The following is a 23688-nucleotide window of genomic DNA, read 5'->3' as shown; positions in this document are numbered from 1 at the left end:
TTAATGTTTTGGAGACAGTGCTGTACGGTGAGGACAGGCTGGTGTAGGACCTTTGTCTTACTAATGTTTAGCGTAAGGCCCATGCTTTCATACGCCTTGATAAATATGCCGACTATGTCCTGGAGTTCAGCCTCTGAGTGTGTGAGTGTGCACAGACGCAGGCGTCGTCCGCGTACTGTAGCTCGACAACAGAGGTTGGAGTGGTCTTGGACCTGGCCTGGAGACGGCGAAGGTTGAACAGCTTCCCACTGGTTCTGTAGTTTAGCGCCACTCCAGCGGGGAGCTTATCAACTGTGAGGTGGAGCATGGCAGCGAGGAAGATTGGGAAGAGGGTTGTGGTGATGACACAGCCCTGCTTGACCCTGGTCTGGACATGAATTGGGTCTGCGAAGGATCCGTTGGTAAGGATCACGGCTTGCATATCGTCATGGAGCAGTACTTTTGGGGACATCCGAAATGAAGGAGGCTCCATAGACCCTCGCAGTTGACAGTGTCAAAGGCCTTTGTAAGGTCGAAGAAGGCCATGTATAAGAGCTGCCGCTGTTCCCTGCATTTTTCCTGCAACTGTCGCGCTGCAAAAATCATGTCCGTTGTGCCCTGGAGGGGACAAAATCCGCACTGCCACTCCGAGAAAAGCTCCTCAGCCACGGGGAGAAGACGATTGAGGAGGACTCTAGCGACGACTTTCCCAGTGGTTGATAGCAGGGAGATTGCTCTGTAGTTGCCGCAGTTGGACTTGTCCTCTTTTTTAAAGATGGTCACGATCTCTGCATCTCTAAGATATCCTGGCATGCTCTCCTCCCTCCAGATGAGAGAGATGAGGTCGTGTATTCGTGCCAGTAGTGCCTCTCTGCCATACTTCAGTGGCTTAGCAGGGATTCCATCCGCTCCCGTAGCCTTGTTGTTTTTTAGCTGTCTTATGGTCTTTTCTACCTCATGCAGTGTTGGGGTGTCACTGAGGTGGTGGCGGGTAGCATGCTGCGAAATGGAGTCGAGAACACTCGAGTCAAAGACAGAGTCTCGGTTGAGGAGATCTTCAAAGTGTTCCTTCCAGAGGGCCCTGACTGCCTCGGTGTCCTTGATGAGTGTTTCCCTATTCTTGACCAGGAGTGGGGTGGGGCCTTGGGAGTTTGGTCCGTATGTGGTCTTGACTGCGGTGAAGAATCCTCGCACATCATGGCTGTCGGCCAGCTGCTGTATCCCCTGTGCTTTCTCCATCCACCACCTGTTCTTTAGATCCCGGGTTTTTTGTTGGACCTTAGCGTTTAGCCGTCTGTAATGCTGCTTTGCTGCTCTCGAGTTGGGTTGCTGTTTAAGGCTCAGAAATGCCCTGCGCTTGCAGTCTATTAGTTCTTGAATCTCCTGATCATTCTCATCAAACCAGTCCTGGTGTTTCCTGGTTGAGTGACTGAGCGTCTGGTTATGGAGGCCTGGAGGGCAGACCAAGCGCTGTGGGCATTCTGCGTCTCTGGGTCATCAAGGCATGCCAGCTTAGCTATGAGGCGCTAACTGTAAAGGGCTCTCTTAGCTGGGTCCTTAAGTGCCCCGGCATTGACTTTTTTGCGACACTGCTTCTGCTGCCCTCTTCGCTGTGGGGCTATGCTGATGTCAATGACAGATCTGATTAGGCGGTGGTCCGTCCAGCAGTTGTCAGTTCCTGTCATGGCATGGGTGATGTGCACACCCTTGTGATCATTGGCTCGGACGATGACATAATCAAGCAGGTGCCAGTGCTTGGAGCGAGGGTGTTGCCACGATGCCTTGTATTTGTCTTTCTGGCAGAACAAGGTGTTGGTGATGGCAAGTTCATGCTTTAGACATTTTGTCAGGAATAGGGTACTGCTGGAGTTGGCTTTCTCTACCCGCTCTCTGCCAATCACGCCTCCCCAGAGGTTTGTGTCCCTACCGACCCTGGCATTGAAGTCGCCGAGGTGGATCAGTTTGTTACCCGCGGGGACGCAGATCAGGGATTTTTAGAGGTTGGAGTAAAAACCCTCTTTGGCCTCATCTGTTGCATCGAGTGTAGGGGCGTAAGCACTGATGACTGTGGCGCACTGGTTCCAGGATAGGGTAAGACGAAGAGTCATGAGGCGTTCGTTAGTCCCACAGGGGGAGTCTTTGAGGCGGTTGACCAGCTCGTTTTTGATGGCGAAGCCGACTCTGTGGAGGCGCCGTTCTGCCTCTGATTTCCCTTTCCAGAAGAAAGTGTAACATCCACCTTGTTCCTTGAGCTGGCCTTCCCCTGTCCACCGGGTCTCACTTAAGGCTGTGATGTCGATATCAAAGCATCGAAGTTCCCGGGCAACTATGGCGGTGCAGTGTTCCGGTCTGTTGTTGTTGGGGTTGTCCACGAGGGCCCTGACGTTCCAGGTCCCGAACTTCATGTTAGAGGAGTGGAAGATGTCTGTGTGTGATTTCTTTTAACATAGGGTGATCATTGCACGCCGGCTACCACACGGGCTTAGCTGAGCGAGGTCTTGGTCCAGTGGCAAGGGGGTCCAGGACGACTGGAAACCAGGCACTGCTATATGGGCCTAATTGCCTACGGCGAGGTGTTGGCCGCAGGCTCGGCGCTGGGTAGCACCCTTGGTGGTAGGTGGTCCAAGGCTTGGTTGGGGGCAGGCATTGGGAGGGCCAGCAGTGCACTAGGGTTCAGAATGGGAGGGAAAGGGTCACAGCCATTGTACTCATCATGTGCTGGAGGAGGCGAGGAGGATGAACTCGCCCAAGATGGACATCGGGGTAGCAGCTCCCTAAGGAGCTCCCCTGCTAGACAGCTCCTCGGCCCTCAACCTCCCCCATCCCACTGCCTAAACTTCCCCCAGCCCCAGCCCTAGCCCTAATAGACCCCAATAGGGGGTCTTAAAGACTTAAATCCCCACCCTAACCCCTAACCCCAACCCCGCAATTCCCAAAAGTTCAGGCCTACCTCAGGCCATCTGCCACACCGCACATCGGCGTTTCCCGGCTGGACCTCCTGTTGACTCGACGCGACCTGGGCTTCCCGGCTAGACCTCCTGCAGCGGCTGGACGACTCGACGTGACCTGGACCTCCCGGCTGGACCTCCTGCAGCGGCTGGATGACTCGACGTGACCTGGGCCTCCCGGCTGGACTTCCTGCTGACTCAACGCGACCTGGGCCTCCCGGCTGGACCTCCTGCGGCGACAGTGCAGCTGGACCTGGCTATCGGGCCTCCACCTCCTCTCCCTCGACCTCTCCTTTAACTGGCACCAAGGTGATGGCCACCATTGATGTCTGAGCTGCACACACACAGCAGTGTGTCAGCGTCATCACTCACAGCAATGTTCTTTCAGGCAAATCGTTCAGATATCAGCTCCTCACATAAGAGTCTTGCAGCTATATAGCCACCATGGGCCCTTTCCTGTGGTCTGGAGGGGTTCATGGGCATGGTTGCATAGCCAGCCTGATTGTCTGGCCCTAGGTCAGCGTCCAGCCCCTCATCGTCCTCTTTCTCTCTCTCTCCTGAGGTGGAGCATCAGTCCCTTCTGGCAATTCTTGGCCCCTCCTAATAGCCAGGTTGTGCAGCATGGAGCACACGACCATGAATTTAGCTACTTACTCAGGGTTGTATTGTAGCTCCCCTCCTGAGTGGTCCAGACATCTGAAGCGCTGCTTAAGCACAGTTATTGTTTTCTGGACCACATTGCGTTTGTCTCTGTGGCTCTGGTTGTATCGCTTCTCGGCCTCGGTGTGGGTGTCATGCAGGTGGGTCATCAGCCAGGTGGCTAGGGCATATCGGTTATCACCAAGCATCCAGCATTGTCCTTGTGGCTGACTGTTAAACATGTCAGAGACAGCGCTCTCATGCAGGATGTGAGCCTCATCGAAGCTGCCAGGACATTTGGCATTCATTGCCATTATGATTTGGTTGTGGTCGACAACCAGTTGGACCTTCAGGGAGTGAAATCCTTTTCTGTTACGAAAAAGCTCTGGGTCCTGAAAAGGTGCCCGCATGGCAATGTGAGTGCAATGTATGCTCCCTGCACCCTGGAGAACTTAGCAATGCGGTAGAATGCTCCAGCCCTGTCAGTCTGAACCTCCATGGTCATGGGGAAGCTGATAAAGTCCATCCTTCATGCGTACAGGGCCTCTATGACCTGTCTAATGCAGCGATGGTGAGACAGAGGGGAAATCTTGACCACAGAGGCCCTAAAGGAACAGGACGCTTAGAAAGACAGTGCCGCGGTGACCTTGACCTCGACCAACACTGATGTCCTGATGGTGGCTGCATATGTGGCCTGATGAGCTCACATATTTCATTGCTCACCAGCTTGTGGAAGCGCAGTCTCCGAAGGCAGGTATGTTCGGACACGTCGAGGTAAGACCTCTTTTCCCTGTATGTGCGGGATGTGTATGGTCTGGACCTCCTCCTCATTCTTGCACATCTTAAATTGGGCACATAATGATGTGCATCAGACATTGAGCCATTTTCACTCTGCAGCATCGGCGTATTAATTGATGCAGGCTGAGAAATGGCTGGCCCCATTGCAATGAAAGTATAATAACGATTGATCAGAAGCAATAATTTCCTCACTAAATACTCCTGCAGTAAACCTCCAATAGTCCAGAGTCTGAAAAGATGTCTGTTGAGATGGTCACTTTATCTGAGAAGAACTCCAGAGTCAATCCAAACTCCCCTGAAGTTGAAGCAGCCTTTTGAATGAAGTGACCTGCGATTTGAAAAAAGGCAGCCATACCGCTGTGATTCATTCAGAATAGTTCCACTTTTTCTGAGCGGTGTTTTGGGCGAGCGATATTGTGGGCGATATGTGTACGAGGTGGTGAAAGTGACGCTGGGCAATCTCCTGGGCGTTAGTTTCGGCAAATGTGATCTTTACAACAAAAAAAAGTAGGCGGTCGGTATTATTGAATCTCGACGTTAATTACGTGCAAAAACTAACACTAGGCGATATTATGGGCATTGATTTTGCCCATTCTGATGATTCCGCCCAAAAACAGTGGGCGAGCGGTATTATTTTTCCCCGATGTTACGCACATGGGGAAAGTAATGCTCAGTGATAAGTGTCCGAAAAATCGACGTCAGTTTCCATTTTGTGGCTAAATGGATGATATCTGGGCATTATACGTCATTTCAGTGATAAAATGGGCTCTAAGTGGGCATTAAGCATGCAAAAAATATGTAAAATCTAGTCCCTAGGTGTTGCCTACCAGGGCCCTATATAATTGCAGTAAAATCTTCTTGTAATAAAGACCAACATACCATTTGCTCTCTTAATTGCTTGTTGTACCTGCATGTTAACTTTCAGTGATTCGTGTACAATGACACCCAGGTCCCTCTGAACACCAACATTTCCCAATCTCTCACCATTTCAAAACTATTCAGCTTTTCTATTTTTCCTACCAAAGTGGATAACTTCACATTTCTCCAGATTATATTCCATAATCCAACAACTTCGCACTGCTCGCTTCTATCTCCTTCCCAAAATTCACAAACAAGACTGACCGGGTAGACCCATCATTTCAGCCTGTTCTTGCCCCACACAACCGATTTCCTCCTATGTCAATCTATATTTTTCTCCCCTTGTCCAGTCTCTTCTCACTTTCATCGTGGCTCTTCCGACACCCTCCGCCACTTTAACAGTTTCCAGTTTCCTGGCCCAATTGTCTTCTTTTCACCATGAACATCCAATCCTTCTACACCTCCATCCCCCACCAGGATGCCTGAGGGCACTCCGCTTCTTCCTTGAACCAGTCCCCACCCATCCACTGCCCTCCTCCACCTGGCTGAACTTGTTCTCACATTGAACCACTATTCCTGACTCCAGTCACTATCTGCAAATAAATGGCATTGCTATGGGAACCCACATGGTTCCTAGCTATGCCTGCCTTTTCGTGGGATACGTAAAACATTTTTATTCCAGCCCAACTCAGGTACCCACTTCACCTTATTTTCCAGTACATTGATGTCTGTATCGGTGCTGTTTCCTGCTTTCACCCTGAACTGGAAAATGTCATTCACTTTGCTTCCAATTTCCACCCTTCCCTTGCCTTCACATGGTCCATTTCTGACTCTTACCTTCCTTTCCTCAACTTCGCTCCTCCATTTGTGGGGATAGGCTATCGATCAATATTCACTATAAGCCCACTGACTACCACAACTACCTTGACTACACTTCCTCCAACCTCGCTTCCTGTAAGAACTCTATTCCATTCTCCCAGTTTCTTCGACTCCGTTGCATCTGTTTTGATGATGCCACCTTTCAAACCAGTTCTTCCGATATGTCTTCCTCTTTCCTCAACCGAGGATTCACCATTACTATGGTTGATAGGGCCCTCGACCGCACCTGTTCCATTTCCCACACTTCTGCCCTCACCCCTTCTCCTCCCTCCCAGAACCACAATGGGGCTCCCCTTGTCGTCACCTACCACTCCACCAGCCTCCACTTTCAACGGATCATCCTCCGCCTTTTCCGCCAAGACCAGCGTGATCCCACCACCAAACACATCTTCCCCTCCTCTCCCCTTTCACATTCTGAAGGGATCGTTCTCTCCGCGACACCCTGGTCCACTCTTTAATCACCCCCAACACCTACTCTCCATCCCACAGCACCTTCCCGTGCAAGTGCAGGAGATGCAACATCTACCATCCAGGGTCCCAAACACGCCTTCCAGGTTAAACAGCGATTTACTTGTACTTCTTTCAATTTAGTACACTGTATTCGCTGCTCACGATGCGGTCCCCTCTACAATGGGGAGACCAAACATAGATTGGGTTCCGCTTTGCAGAGCACCTCCATTTAGTCCGCAAGCATGACCCCAAGCTTCCAGTCGCCTGTCACTTTAATTCTCCGCTCCACTCCCACTTTGACCTCTCTGACCTCAACCTCTTACACTGTTCCAACGAAGCTCAATGTAAGCTCGAAGAACAGCACCTTATCTTTCGATTAGACACTTTACAGCTTTTTGGACTCAGCACTGAGTTCAACAATTTCAGATCATAACTTCTGCCTCCATGTTTTCAGATGGCAGCAGTTGATGATTCTGCTAGTTCAATTTACACCTCTTCTAGACCCATCTTTTGTTTCTTTACCTGCCCCATTACCATCTCCTTTTGCTTTGAGCAATTGCACCTTTTGTTATTTGATCTCTCCTGCCTTCCATCCTTTCACAGACCTTCTCTTTTATTCTTTCCTTTCCCTGCTTCTTCCCCCCACCCCCACCTTTCCATGCCTCTGTACTATTACATCTCTAACTTCTTCCAGTTTTGTCAAAAGGTCATCAACCTTAAACATTAACTCTGTTTCTCTCTCCACAGATACTGCCTGATCTGAGTATTTCCAGCATTTTCTGTTTGTATTTCAGATAAGGACAGTTCAGATTTACTTGAGGAAATTAAAGTTAATGAAGAGAAATTAGGAATGAGGAGGCAAAATATTATTCAGAAAGAAAGAGACTTGCATTTATATCGTGTCTTTCACGAATGTGGGATGTCCCAAAGTGTAGTCACTGTTATAATGTAGGAAACAAGGCAGCCAATTTGCACACAGCAAGTTCCCAAAAACAGCAATGTGATGATGACCAGATAATCTGTTTTAATGGCCAGATAATCTTTTTTTGTGATGTTGATTACAAGTAGATATGGTGCAACAAAACCAGAGTACAAATGTGGGTGCCGTCTTTGGACAGGACATGGCAGCCGCCTTCAATGCGCCCAACACCAACACTAACCATAATCCAACACTAATAGTGTTGGTGTTGGGAGTGTTGAAGGTGGTTGCCATGTTCAAGCAAGGCCAGGAAATGCTGATGAGCTAGTGGATTCCCACTATTTAAGTCTAAAGGAAGTTGTAGTGACAAAACATTTAAATCCATTGGCTAATGTATGTTACCACCATACAATAGAACCCTGATACTGCCAAACTCCCCCATAATGTTTATGGTAATGTGTGATTAAAATCCTATGGGTCCCTTTTTCAGAGGAGTAAAGGAAAACATAGCTAGTAAAGCCCTGCAAGTCTGGAAAATCTCTGTCTATGAACCCTTACCTTGAAAGGGACTGGAGGACCACTCCATATGAATTTAACTCTTCAGGGCTTTATGGATTGCAAGGACTTGGGATCCAAAATTACCCTAATGACAGAAGCTCTACTACGTTGGTTGCTTGACCAAATAGCTGAGTTTGGAAACTCCATAAATTTGATCCTGCTGGTGTCTGCTACATTGGTTATGGTGGCATAGAACAGGAATCCTTGGGATATTTATGGCCATGCAGAGGTGCATTACCCACTGCCAAGGAATAGAAATATTTGAAAGTGAACTCCTTATGAGATTTCACCCTTACTGGACTGTTAATGTGGCATCTTATGGGCCCAGGTAAAGGAGCCCTGCCCTATGGATAAAGGTTAGGTCACCCAATGTAGTAAGAGAAAGCCTGGAAAAAGAAAGGTCACTTTTGAGAGTGAGGTTCTTGCCTGAAGTGATGCTTATGATACGAGAATCAAGTGAATAGGTCCCCTTCCAGAAATGGACAGATTATTAATACAGTTATTCCAGGTCACTTAATATTCTACATGGTGGGAAGGAAATGTCTCCAATGCCAGGCTCTCAAAGCAAAGGAGATGAATTACCCCATTGTATATCCTGTAATACATGGACTCCTGAGTATTGTACAGTCCATGGACCACAGTTACAGTTAGTAGAAGGTGACGAGGGGGAATAGAACCCGCGTTTGTCGATATTGGGGATAAAACTGGAACAAAGTACAGCCCCATATCCTGAGTTTGAGGATTAAGGAGAAGAAGTGGAGGAAGTGCATCCGGGAGGGCGCTGAGCACCTTGAGTCTCGTTGCCGAGAGCATGCAGAAATTAAGGAGGTGGGTGGGGTGGCTTGACCCATCCACCTCCACGGAGGTGTGTGGGGGACCTGACCCATCCACCTCCATGGCACGAACCTGGTATTGCAGTACTTCCAGGAACGGTGCAGTGGCTCTAGGCCTTTTGGCTAAGAGCATTGGCGCAGAGTGATCCTTGGCGTGTGCAAGGTGACCTCTGGCGTTTGTGATTTGACAAAGAATTGGAACGATTGGCTACGAATTTCACCAAAAAAAAATTAAGGAGAAGAACAGGTCCAAAATGCAAACTCCAACAAATGCAGATCAGTGTCAAGACCTGTGCCTAGGGCACAGGTACTTTATTTATCTGATATATTTGCTGAGAACTGTGAGGAGACTAACATACACAAAGTTTGAAATGCCACTGATCTGAAAGTCCCACTCAAGTATGTAAAGCAGTGAGAAATACCCAAAGATGCTCACGAGGTTGTTCAAGCGACACTAAATGCCTTTTTGGCAGGTAACGTTATTCAAGAATGTACACCCTCAGTTGGCCTATGTTAAAGTTAAGTACCAAGTGGAGAATTACAGTAGGCTATCGACAATTCAGTCGCCATGTTCCTCTGTTATGCTGGCCTATGGCCCCACTAAAATTTATATTTAGCTCGGTTAATGGGAGTACAGTATTTCACTACCCAGGATGTAGCTAATGGGTTCTGGAATATGAAAGTTCACCCATCTTTGTTCGTATGTTCATATTTGGGACTGTACAGCACAAACTCCCTCAGCTGGATTATGGATCTAGACTGTTCAGGATATGTGAGACTATACAATTATGATCGGAAAATAAATGGGAACCCCGCAAAATAGCGGTCAGAAGCAGAATGGGTACAATGCCCAAACACAATTGGAACACTGCATAGATACGATGCACACTATCAATCAGAGGACACAATGGGTGCAACATGCAGTATCAAAGGACAGAGTTGATAAACATAGATGATCTGGTCATTATCTCATTGTTGTTTGTGAGAACTTGCTGTCTGCAAGTTGGCTACTGTGTTTCCTACATTACTATAGTGACTGCACTTTTAAAATAATTAATTGTGTTCCTGTCACAGCATGACTGTTCAGGGCATGCAGGGTTTAGAGCCACCTATCAACTTGAAAGAGTTAAGAAGATTGTTTAGTTTTGTGCAACTACTGCCAGTTCATAGTGGATTGTGGTGAAATGGTCTAACCTCTAAATAGCTATTAAAGAAAAATGCACCTTGGATTTAAAGTAGTGATCAATTTCAGGCCTAGTAAGGCTGGAACCTTGCCGGTGCTCAGAGGACAGGTTCAACGGCAGATCCACTGTCAAAATCTAAAAGGTTGACAGCGTGTCCGAATCCCACTGTGAACCCACCTCCATGTCAGTTTCCCAAGTGCCGGGTCTGCCTGCATTTACAGACCCATGGCGGGTGAGCCAATTGAAATAGTTAAGAGGTTGTTAAAAGGTACTTAAACAGCATTTTACCATCTGCTTACCATTTTTCCAGCTTTCACAGCACTCGGGGATCACGTCATATAAGTAGGTCGAGTTTTCAATGACTCTCCATTCCTCTGAATAGGTGGCAGCGGCAAAAGTGGTATAAAAGCTACCATTTCACAGCTGCTCACTTTTCACCTTGGCCCTCAGAATCCCACCACAATCACCCCCAATACCAACATCACCAGGCACACCATCATCACTTTCTCCACCTGATGCTATACAGGACAAAGGGCATCAGCGCATGACCACATTGTTGCCCAGTAGGCCAGGAATTGCTTCACCATGGCCAGATTAAGTTCACTTGATGCTGTACTCATGATGTGCCAGGTTGGCACCACCCCAGGTTGGTAGCACCATAAAACATCCCCAAGCCATTCCTTTCACACTCATCACCATTGCAAGGGATACCGTTATGTCTCACCATTCAGTAAAACTCACTAAGCCACTTCGAAAGGTGCACACAAATCTGTCCAAGAAGGCAAAATGTTGAAAATAAAGATTTCAATGTTTGACAACACATTAACAGAAACTTTACATGAACATTGGCTAAAAGACCCAAGTGCCTCCTACCCTTGTGGGTTGTTAGTTGGTATGATTGGACAAGGATGAGGGTAAGTGGGATGGGTGGCTATTGAGATGGGGATGTAATAATGTAGATAGAGAGAGGTGGATGGGTGGAGATGCAAGGTAAGTTGGTATAAGGATGTGTAGGAGTAGGGTAAGGAAGGCAGAGTGATGAGGATGTGATGAGTGGCACAGCAGGATGAGGTTGAGTGTGGCTTTGCAGTAACGTTTTCTGATCTACTGAGATCATTCAAAGCTTTGCGCCACTGCAGCCTGGTCCTTCTGACAACATCCCTGCTTGTGCCCTCCTGTGTAATGTGCAACATCATGGGCCGCCCCGACCTTTGTGAGAACACCACCACAAGTCGGGGCTATAAATAGAGCTGGAGCACCGGGCCCTGGAACATCGTGGACGAAAGTGTGGGGTCCAGAAGAACTGAGGGCTCAGAGGCAGCACGGGCCTGCCCGCACTGCGATATGTGTGTACACTAGGTCCATGCAGGAGAGCAGGTCTCCATTCATTCTGGTTCAACCTTGCCACTGGATAAAGGCCTAGCTCTGCCAAGCCTGTGTGGTGGCTGATGTGCAATGTTCAACCCACATTAAAAAAATCAACACAAAGGCATCTTCCACCCCCCTCAATTGTAGTTCAGGAATGGAACATCGGGACCTTCATTGAAACATCTGTGAACTCTTGTGGAAGCAAATCATCCTCATTCGAGGGACCGCCTATGAATGTGCAACCAGGCTGTGTTAGTGTCCTGGGGAGGTCTCTTCTGACCATTGGAACAGAAGAGAACCTCCCTGCGTGCTATGATTCCCTCCATAAGCAAATGGAGGGTATCATAGGAGAGCCTGTGTGCAACAGTGCACCTTGTGCAGTGCTTGTCAGAGTTTGCAGCACCTCAACGCTGCAGTACACTAACATCACAATTGTCAAAATGAATGTAAACATGGTCCCTTTAAGGAAACCGGCTGATGATGCGTCATCAAATGACGTCATCAGATCTGCTTCCTTTTAATTGACCGGGAACCTCGCAGGGAACAAGCTCCATCAGGGGAAAGTCGTAGAGGAAACTGGCATGGAGACAGCAGCGGGATCGGAGACAGCAGCGGCATCGCAGCCCGCCATCTAACTCAGCCGCACTGAGCCCGCCTCGGCAGGCAAAATCGCGGCCTAAATGTGGAAAGTTTTCTGGGCCATTAAATGCTTCTGGAATTAAGTCTGTGGGCAGAAAATAATCCTGGTGACCAGCTACCTGTACCATGATGTAAACTTTTTAAACAGCAATAACGTTCATGAGGACAATGTGTCCAGCAGTAGAATCATTGTACGGACCGTACTGCTGCAGGGACTTCCTCTGGAGGTTTAATATGCTAAGAATAAAGGAAGGGAAATTGCACAACACCTAAATGCTTGATACTGGTAGACCACAGAAATGAATCAACATTATAACTATAAGGAAGAGAGAAGTGTGCATGATAGCATAAGTGTATGTTGATAGCTGTCAAGCATCATAACAAGCAGTAATACAAAAGCAAAATACTATGGATGCTGGGAATTTGAAATAAAAACAGAAAATGCTCAGCAGGTCAGGCAGCATCTGTGGAGAGAGAAACAGTTAACATTTCAGGTCGATGACCCTTGGTCAGAACTGGAAGAAGTTAAGAGTTAACAGTTTATAAGCAAGTACAGAGCCCGTGAAAGAAGGAGGTGTGGGGGGAGGGATGGAGGGAGGATGGGAGGAAATAACAAAATGGAATGGTCTGTGATAGGGTGGAGGGCAGATCTCATTAAATAATAAAAGGGATGATGATGCAAGGCAAAAGGGGGTGGTAATGGTACAAGAGTAGAAACAAAAGATCAGTTTAGAGCAACTGTAAATGGCCACAATAGATGGGACTTTTCCTTCACTGAGTGGATTCAGCTATCATCATCATAGAAACATAGAAACATAGAAATTGGGGGAAGGAGTAGGCCATTCGGCCCTTTGAGCCTGCACCACCATTCAATAAGATCATGGTTGATCATCATACGCAGTCCCTCAGAATCGAGGAAGATTTGCTTCCACTCTTAAAATGAGTCCGTAGATGGCTGAACAGTCCAATAAGAGAACCACAGTCCCTGTCACAGGTGGGACAGATAGTCGTTGAGGGTAAGGGTGGGTGGGACAGGTTTGCCACACGCTCTTTCCGCTGCCTGCACTTAATTTCTGCATTTTTTTTTAAATTCGTAGCCAATCTTTCCAATTCTTTGTCAAATCACAAACGCCAGAGGTCACCTTGCACACATCAAGGATCACTCTGCGCCAATGCTCTTAGCCAAAAGGCCTAGAGCCACTGCACCGTTCCTGGAAGTACTGCAATACCAGGTTCGTGCCATGGAGGTGGATGGGTCAGGCCCCCCACACACCTCCGTGGAGGTGGATGGGTCAAGCCACCCCACCCACCTCCTTAATTTCTGCATGCTCTCGGCAACGAGACTCAAGGTGCTCAGCGCCCTCCCGGATGCACTTCCTCCACTTAGGGCGGTCATTGGCCAGGGACTCCCAGGTGTTGGTGGGGATGTTGCACTTTATCAGGGAGGCTTTGAGGGTGTCCTTGTAATGTTTCCTCTAAATACCTTTGGCTCATTTGCCGTGAAGGAGTTCCGAGTAGAGCGCTTGCTTTGGGAGTCTCGTGTCTGGCATGCGGACAATGTGGCCTGCCCAGCGGAGCTGATAAGTGTGGTCAGTGCTTCAATGCTGGGGATGTTGGCCTGGTTGAGGATGCTAACGTTGGTGTGTCTGTCCTCCCAGGGGATTTGTAGGATCTTACAGAGACATCGTTGGTGGTATTTCTTCAGCGACTTGAGGTGTCTACTTTACATGGTCCATGCCTCTGAGCCATACAGAAGGGCGGGTACAGCTCTATAGACCATGAGCTTGGTGGTAGATTTGAGGGCCTGGTCTTCGAACACTCTTTTCCTCAGGCGGCCGAAGGCTGCACTGCCGCACTGGAGGCAGTATTGAATCTCGTCATCAATGTCTGCTCTTATTGATTAGAGGCTCCTGAGGTATGGGAAATGGTCCACGTTGTCCAAGGCCGCGCCGTGGATCTTGATGACTGGGGGGCAGTGCTGTGCGGCGAGGACAGGCTGATGGAGGACCTTTGTCTTACGGATGTTTAGCGTAAGGCCTATACTTTCATACGCCTCAGTAAATACATCGACAATGTCCTAAAGTTCAGCCTCTGTATGTGCACAGACACAGGCATCGCCCGCATACTGTAACTTGACGACAGAGGTTGGGGTGGTCTTGGGCCTGGCCTGGAGATGGTGAAGATTGAACAGGTTCCCACTGGATCTGAAGTTTGGTTCCACTCCAGCGGGGAGCTTGTTGACTGTGAGGTGGACCATGGAGATACAGCAAGTATGCAGGTACAGCAAGTGATCAGGAAGGCCAATGGTATCTTGGCCCTTATTGCAAAGGGGATGGAGTATAAAAACAGGGAAGTCTTACTACAGCTATATAAGGTATTGGTGAGGGGATGTCGCACTTTATCAGGAAGGCTTTGAGGGTGTCCTTGTAACATTTCCGCTGCCCACCTTTGGCTCGTTTGCCGTGAAGGAGTTCTGCATAGAGCACTTGCTTTGGGAGTCTCGTATCTGGCATGCGAACTATGTGGCTTGCCCAGCGGAGCTGATCGAGTGTGGTCAGTGCTTCAATGCTGGGGATGTTAGCCTGGACGAGGACGCTGATGTTGGTATGGAGTAGTCATACCTCTCTCATGAACTACTTTATGAACTGGAGCCGGTCCCTTGAGTATGTTAGTTGCTGAACTTCTCGTTCATTTACAGCTGACTGTTATTTTATCACCTACAGGTCTGCTTCCCTGTTCTGGTGGTTTAATCCTTTTGATTTCTAGCTTCCGACTGTGCGGCCTCAGGGGTTAACTTGTCCTCCCTCCATAGGGACTGTGACCGTCCTGAGAGCTAATGCAATTTTTGATTGGAGTTATGAAAAAGTTGCCCCCTCCTGCTCGGAGAGATTACCGTCATCAACCTCAACTTGGGCTTCCTCCTGTGAGAAGTTTTCCTCGGGAAGTGGAAGCCTTCTAGTGGGAATCTAGCTCATCTTTCCTGTGACATGCTGGAAAGCTGTTCTTTGTTCCCTTGACATGTCTTGGCCTGCTCTGGTGTCATTCCTAATTGACCCATGATCCTTTGTGAACCAAAACAAAAGCAAAATACTGCGTATGCTGGAAATCTGAAATAAAAACAAAATGCTGGAAATACTCAGCAGATCAGACAGCATCTGTGGAGAGAGAAACAGAGTTAACGTTTCAGGTTGATGACCCTTCATCAGAACTGGAAATAGTTTGAGATGTAATAGATTTTTAAGCAAGTGTAGGGGCAGGGAAAGGGGGGAGAGAAGGAAAGAACAAAAGGGAAGGCTTGTGATAGGGTGGAAGGCAGAAGAGATTAAGAGGCAAAAGAGATGATAATGCACGGCAAAAGGAGATTGTAATGGGGCAAGTTAAGCAACAAAAGATGAGTCTAGATGAGGTGTAAATGGAGATGTCAGAATCATCAACAGCTGCCATGTGAAAAAATAGGGGCAGAGGTTATGGTCTGAAATTGTTGAACTCGATGTTGAGTCCGGAAGGCTGTAAAGTGCCTAAACAAAAGATGAGGTGCTGTTCGTCGAGCTTGCGTTGGAACAGTGTAGGAGGCCGAGGACAGAGAGATCAGAGTGGAAGTAGAGCAGAGAATTAAAATGACAGTCGACTGGAAACTCGTGGTCACGCTTACGGACTGAACGGAGGTGTTCTGCAAATCGGTTACCCAATCTGCGTTTGGTCTCCCAAATTTAGAGGAGACTGCATCGTGAGCAGTGAATACAGTGTACTTAATTGAAAGAAGTGCAAGTAAATTGCTGCTTCACCTGGAAGGAGTATTTGAACGGTGGGAAGAGAGGAAGTAAAAGGGCAGGTGTTGCATCTCCTGCGCTTGCACGGGAAAGTGCCGTGGGAAGGAGAGGAGGTGTTGGGGGTCATTGAGGAGTGGACCAGGGTGTTGGGGAGGGAGCGGTCCCTTCAGAATGCTGAGAGGGGAGGGGAAGATGTGATTGGTGGTGTGATCACACTGGAGGTGGCGGAAATGGCAGTTGAATGTGGAGACTGGTGGGGTGAAAGGTAAGGACAAGGAATTCTGGGAGGGAGTAGAAGTGCGGGAGGTAGAATGGACAACCGAGGGTCATGTCAACCACAGTAGAGGGGAATCCTCAGTTGAGGAAAAAAGAAGACATATCCTTTGTGAACCCTTGCCCTGTTTGCTACTCTGCACCATCTGCTTTACCAGGGGCAACCCTCTTCCTCAGTGCTCTTGATCTCCTTAAGCTCAGCTTGGGCTCTCTTACTCCTTTCCTGAATATCACTCAATTTTTGCTTAGAGCAGTTATTTTCCGAGTCCTGAGCTTTCAATTCTGTAGCAATACTCTTGTGCTGTTGTTAACCTGACTCATGTATTCCTTCTATCCAGGGATAGTTTTGTTCGAATTCCAGCTGTTACTTTTGACTTCGTGTTTTATCTAGCTTCTTTTATTTTTCCTCTAACTCTGCTTGTGTCATTGCACTCCTTTTCTAGCTCTGACTTTTCTCATTAATGCCTGCTAATGCTGTTTACATTCTATACCTTGCTCACCTAATCTTAGCTTGACTTCTTGTACAATCATTACAGCATGTGTTAGCTGTGATCTTATCTCTTGCATGGCTAACTCTTCTTGGATTAACCATTGTGTAAACTCTAAATTATCTGCTGTGAGTTGCGTAAGAGTTGGTTCATTCTGGCTTAACTGTTGCTTAATTTCTACCTCCATGTTAGCAAAGACACCTTCATTAACCTGCAGTTCCTGTTTTATCTGCCACTAAAATTCTGCTTCTAAGGCCGTTCCCTGAGCTTGAAGCTCCTGAGGTACCCATTCTTTGGATTCTGCCTGGAAGGCAGTCTCTTGAGCTTGAAGCACTTGAGCCAGCTGTTGCGTCCGAACCCCGTTAAACCATCTTTCAATAAGGCAACACGGCTTCAGCCAGGGTTGTTGTCAAAACACTTAATGGTATGTAAAACGGGCATCCGACCTCATATCAGTTTCCTGTCGAGTGGGTCTTTAAAGAAAGGAAAGACTTATAATTATATAGCGCCTTTCACAACCTCAAGACGTCCCAAGCTTTTCAGCCAAGTGAAGTGAATTGACGTGAAGTCACTGTTGTAATGGAGGAAATTGTAAGCAATTTGCGCACAGCAAACTCCCACAAACAGCAATACGATAATGACTAGATCATCTGTTTTAGTGGTGTTGGTTGAGGAAGAAATATTGGCCAGGACTCCGGGGTTAACTCCCCTGCTTTTCTTTGAAATAGTGTCATGGGATCTTTTACATCCACATCTCATCCGAAAGATGGCACTTCCCCCAGTGCAACATCCCCTCAGTAATGCTCTGGCGTTAACCCAGACTTTGTGCTCAAGTCTTTGGAGTGTTTTTTTCATTGTTAAAAGAGCTTGTTCCTCCTGGTCCCACACGGATCCCTCCCTCCCCTGACTGTGGACCATCTCCCCATAATCCTTACTTATGTTGCCGGGGACCGTTTCCATCGTGCTTTTTTCTGTGGCATGTTCATATAATATCAGAAGCACCCTTTAATCCCATGGAATTAGGGGGCGTTGTGTATCCTGCAAGAAAATCTGTGTGGGTATTCTGTGAGGCCCGAGTGGGCTCAGGTGAGATACCCTCCATTGTCAGTTTACCGATTTTCACTGCACAGGATCATAAACTCAGTGGGTGAGGCACCAGCAAGTAGTACCGCCCAGGGACCCATACCCTAAAGCATCACCTGCAAGCGAGGATGGAACCAAAAAAAGAAATGTAACTGATCTATTTTGAACTTTGATGTCTCTTGCACTCTAAGACTTACCATTCACCTCGGTCTCTGAGTAACATTCACTCCCGCACAAACAGAGCCACACAGAGTTCTGAGTTCAGTTTGCCTTATTACCAGACAGGAATTGGTCATATGATACCTTTGACTAGTTACTTGGAACGGTTAGGTAAATATTCGGCTCTACAACAAGAAGACTAAAGAATTGTAATACCATGGCAACTTTAACCTTATCATTCCCGGAGCAGTTTCCGAGAGAAATTTAAACTTAAGCAGAGGATAGTTTCAAATCACCACATGACACAGTGCTTAGGGAAGCAAACTTAGTATTTATTTATGCTAGAAACACGTACACTTTAAATTAAGTCGAATACGTTGTAACCCGGAAACGAAAAGGAAAAATACAGAAGACAAATATTAAAAGTAATTACATTACAAAAGCAAACACATTTAAAAAAATGAATAAACTATATATAAAAGAGATCGGTGTGTAGGTTAATGCCGGACGGGATCATTGAACTGACAGAAAAAGCGGCAAAACTCCGGATCCAATCATTGTACATAATGTCCCATTCTCCCTCTCCGGGGAACAAAATCTTCACATAAACTCCACGCGAAGCAACATCATGTTTTTATTAACAACAAATTAACAAACCCATTACTCGAACTAAAACCCACAATTAAGTCGTGTTCCTATTTTAAATAGTTAACATCGATGTCCTTAACATTTCGAGAAAAACGTACTTTAATTCATACTTAGATTTCACTTAACGGAAGAAAAGACGTTTGAACCGCTACTATAATTAAGAAAATAGTTGTGTAGCAAGTCTCGAAAGAGATCCTCACAGTCCAAATAAAATGCGCTTGAAATTTGTGAGAAGGAAAAAGTTATTTTTCCCCCCAAACATTGGTTAATGGTTAATATGTTCCTTTATACATAATTCTTGCTCGGAGCTGAAGATCTAGCCGCCGCAGAATACTTTGCCGAGTAGGAATTATCGTCCTTCGGAGGGCAGGAGCAGCAGAGCAGAGCCCCTCCGAGGAGCAGCAGACCCGATGTTCCCCAACCGATGTACAAGGAGGCTCCAAGTTCTCTCCTCTGGGCGTCCGTCACCAGCGGGTTGTAGAAATCCTTGATGATGGTGTTCGCTGACCAGGACACTGGGATCAGGGTCAACAACCCAGCCAGGATGAAGATAATTCCCGATATGATTGTTACCTTGGCCTTTGTTGCCTCGTTTTCTATACAGTTGGTGCATTTTCCTCCCACGATGGAGATGAGAATGCCCAGGACTCCCACCACAATAGCAATGACGGTCAAAGCTCTGGAAGCCTGGAGATCTTGGGAGAGAGCTAACAGCGAGTCGTACACCTTGCATTGCATCTGCCCGGTGCTCTGAACAATACAGTTCATCCACAGACCTTCCCAAATAATCTGCGCCACCACAATATTGTTTCCAATGAAAGCGGTCACTCTCCACATGGGCAGGATGCAGGTTATGATGGCCCCCAGCCATCCGAACACACACAGGGCTATGCCCAGAATCTGCAGTCCCATTGATGCCATTCTCAGTTCTGTTCAGAAATCTGTGGAAGACGAAAGTTCGAGCTGTTGTCTTGGTCTGTACTGAGAGCTGTGCCGCAAACACAACGGTACTTATTCAACACACGTGGGCGGATAGCATTGTTCCAGCCCTAAGTTGCCTCCCCCTTTTCGCTCGAAACTAGAGGCACAGGGTTTCACTGTATTTCGATTTTAGCTTCCTTCGCTTAAACTAACTGGCTCACGAGACGTGCGTCTGCTTCATTCGAAGGGATGCCAAAAAATATTTTCTAAATCATTGAGATTACAAAATATATTGAGGAATGGTTTATGTGGGCGATGCATTTATGTAGTTTGAATGCATTTTAGCAGCCCTTGGTTGACGTCAGGTTACATCTGATGAGCTGTTCCATGAATTATCTCAGTTTCTGTGACATAATACTGATTCAGAGCTACACCCTCAACCGATACACCCAATTGAATCGAAATAATCACCTACTTAACATGACAAACAAAACTGCAAATGCTAGACATCCAAAACAAAAACGAGAAATGCTGGAAATGCACAGTAGGATAACATTGGTAAAGAGAAACATTTTAAAAGAGAAAAGACAGTGTAACAACGTGTGCTTTTATTTTTCATAAATAAAAACTGCAAATTTTTGAACCAATTTCAGCAAAAGAGAGGAGCAGTTGATTTTAGACCAGTGGTTCTCAATGGGTTTTTCCTCGTATCATGTCTGGCTCCGATCGACATTGATTGCTGGATTAGTCAATAACTATCGTTGTATCATGCGACTTTCAGGATGATAGAAGGCGATCTAGATAAACCTTGGTCTTTTTTCGTCTAGCAAATCCTAAATTCCTACCGTCAGAGTACATTGAAAAATGTGGGAAAATAAAGATCTTTCATTTGTAATATCTTTCACATCTTCAAGCACTTCACTGAATTACTTTTGAAGTGTAGTCACTGATGTTATGTAGGAAAACACTGCAGCCAATTTGAGCACTGCAAGACCATACAAACAGCAAATCGCCAGCTTTTTTTGGTGGATCCCTGCTTTCTTTGAATAGTGCCACGGATTATTTTCTGGCCACTAGAACGGAAAACGCCATGGTTTATTGAGGTGAATTTTCACTTTTACTGCCGGTGGTAGCGGATCTGTTGTTCATTTAACACTCCGTCGAATTTTGTTTCAGTTGAAGTCAATGGAAGTGAAAATCGATCGTGTAAAATGGGCGGCAGATTCAATGCCATTCATTTTCTGTCTAGCGGTAAAAATGAAAATCACCCCAGCATCTCTGACAATGAAGTACTCCTTTGCAATGTCAACCCAGATAATGTATTTAGGAGTGAACCTACAACACGCTGGGCGGACGAAAACATGTACCTTTGCTGACTATGAATAGTACCACCTCCAATCATATGTAAGTCAATTCCCTTTGTTCTGATTTTACGTGCATGCAGTTGGTACAAACCCACATTTGCAACTTTGTCATTCTGGCCGAGACCTTTTCCTGCTGCAGGGAATGTCCGTACATGAATGCAGAGTACAAAGTCAAATCAGACACTCACTCAGAGATTTCATCTCCTCACAAATCAGTCCTGAATCTTCTATCAAAGACCTCACCACTGACTGTGAAGAAGTGGAGGAAATCACTCAGAAGACACGGAAGAAGAAAGCAAGAAAAGAAAGATTTGCATTAATATAGCGCCTTGCAGAATCTTAGGATGTCCCAAAGCACTTTGCAGCCAATTAATTATTTTAAAAGTGTAGTCACTGTAGCAATGTAGGAAACACAGTAGCCAACTTGCAGACAGCAAGTTCTCACGAACAACAATGAGATAATGACCAGATCATCTATGTTTATTAACTCTGCCCTTTGATACTGTACGTTGCACCCATTGTGTCCTCTGATTGATAGTGTGCATCATATCTATGCTGTGTTCCAATTGTGATTGAGCATTGTACCCACTCTGCCTTCTGACTGCTATTGTGAGGGGTTCCCATTTATTTTCCGATCATAATTGTCTAGTCTCACATATCCAGAGATACCTTGCTGAACAGTCCAGATCCATAATCCCACTGAGGGAGCTTATGCTGTACAGTCCCAAATATGAACATACAAACAATGATAGACAGGTAAAGACCATCTGGTCCATCAAGCCTGTTCCACACAATTGCGATACCTTGTGTATCACAATATATACACTCCACCCACACGAAACCATGTGATCTCCTGGGAGAGGTTAAAAAAAAGATTAAAAAATCCCAGGCCAATTTGGGAAAAATAAAATCTGGGAAATTCCTCTCAACAACAATGTTTATTTATATAGCACCTTTAATATAGTGAAACAGCCCAAGGTACTTCACAGGAGTATTACGAGATAAAAATTTCACACCAAGCCGCATAAGTAGAAATTAGCGCTGGTATCCAAAAGCTTGGTCAAAGAGGTACGTTTTAAGGAGCGTCCTAAAGGAGGAAAGAGAGGTAGAAAGACAGAGAGGTTTAGGCAGGGAGTACCAGAGCTTGGGACCTAGTGATTATAATCAGGGATGCTCAAGAAGGCCGAATTAGTGGAGCGCAGACATCTTGCGGAGCTGGAGGAGATTGCAAAGATCAGGAGGGGCGAGGCCATGCAGCGATTTGAAAATAAGGATGAGAATTTTGAAATCAAGGATTTGCTTAACCGGAAGCCAATGTAGGTCAACGAGCACAGGGGTGATAGATGAGCTTCAATGCTGGGGATGTTGGCCTGGTCAAGGATGCTAATGTTGGTGCGTCTGTCTTCCCAAGGGATTTGTAAGATTTTGCGGAGACATAATTGGTGGAATTTCTCCAGCAACTTGAGGTGTCGACTGTACATGTCGCTGAGCCATACAGGAGGGAAGGTATTACTACAGCCCTGTAGACCATGAGCTTGGTGGCAGTTTTGAGGGCCTGGTCTTCAAACACTTTTCCTCAGGCAGCCGAAGGCTGCACTGGCACATTGGAGGTGGTGTTGGATCTCATCGTCAATGCCTGCTCTTGTTGATAGGGGCCTCGTGAAATATGGGAAGTGGTCCACGTTGTCTAGGGCCACACCGTGGATCTTGATGACTGGGCGGCAGTGCTGTGTGGTGAGGACAGGCTGGTGGAGGACCTTGGTGGGGCCAACATCCCCAGCATTAAAGCACTGACCACATTTGACCAGCTCTGCTGGGCAGGCCACATAGTTCGCATGCCAGACACGAGACTCCCAAAGCAAGTGCTCTACTCAGAACACCCTCACAGCAAACGAGCCGAAGGTGGGCAGCGGAAGCATTACAAGGTGTTGGTGAGGCCACACCTGGGATACCGCGTGCAGTTTAGGTTTCCATATTTACAAAAGGATATACTTGCTTTGGAGGCAGTACAAAGAAGGTTCACTAGGTTGATTCTGGAGATGAGGGAGTTGAATTATGAGGAAAGGTTGAGTAGGTTGGGCCTCTACTCATTGGAATTCAGAAGAATGAGAGGTGATCTTATCGAGACGTATAAGATTATGAGGGCTCTTGACCAGGTGGATGCAGAGAGGATGTTTCCACTGATGGGGGAGACTAGAACTAGAGGGCATGATCTTAGAATAAGGGCCCCACATTTAAAACAGAGATGAGGAGAAATTTCTTCTTTCAGAGGGTTGTAAATCTGTGGAATTCACTACCTCAGAGAGCTGTGGAAGCTGGGACATTGAATAAATTTAAGACAGAAATTTAAGACAGAACGATAAGGGGTTATGGGGAGCGCGGGGAAGCGGAGCTGAGTCCACGATCAGATCAGCCATGATCTTATTGAATGGCGAAGCAGGCTCGAGGGGCCGCATGGCCTACTCCTGTTCCTATTTCTTATGTTCTTATGTTCTTATTAAGGACACTCTCAAAGCCTCCCTGATAAAGTGTGACATCCTCACTGACACCTGAGAGTCCCTGGCCAAAGATCACCTGAAGTGGAGGAAGTGCAACTGGGAGGGCACTGAACACCTCTGTAATGTATTTAACCCTTTGTAACCTGTATGACACCTGACCACCAGAGGGCACACCTATTGGAATCCCAAGTGATCCCAGCATCCCTTGGGAGCACAGTATATAAGCAGGCTACCCCAAGGTACCTGCACTCTGGAGTCTTATTAAAGGAACTAAGATCACACATGGTCATTGTACATAGTACTCAGTTTCATCCTTTAGTATGACTGTGCCAATTGGCGACAAGGTAACGAAAAACCGCGCGAAAATGCAAAGAACAGTTGGTATCCTGGAGAAGTTCTCAGAAGGGGACGATTGGGAGGCCTTCATGGAGA

The 23688-nt window shown here is 46.8% G+C and overlaps 1 protein-coding gene across 1 annotated transcript in view; it reads right to left on the bottom strand.

Annotated features, from left to right (window-relative positions):
* LOC139226465 (claudin-4-like) overlaps positions 1–19658 on the bottom strand; it is a 60802-nt gene extending 41144 nt beyond the window's left edge. The window contains exon 1 of the mRNA XM_070857255.1: positions 18904–19658. Coding sequence (XP_070713356.1) covers positions 18904–19394 — 491 coding nt within the window. The 5' untranslated portion in view covers positions 19395–19658. The remainder of the gene's footprint in view (positions 1–18903) is intronic.
* Positions 19659–23688: the final 4030 nt, after the last annotated feature.

Source organism: Pristiophorus japonicus, chromosome 16, assembly GCF_044704955.1.
Source record: "Pristiophorus japonicus isolate sPriJap1 chromosome 16, sPriJap1.hap1, whole genome shotgun sequence".
NCBI classification, from domain to species: domain Eukaryota; kingdom Metazoa; phylum Chordata; class Chondrichthyes; family Pristiophoridae; genus Pristiophorus; species Pristiophorus japonicus.
This window is presented reverse-complemented; position numbering and strand designations above follow the sequence as displayed.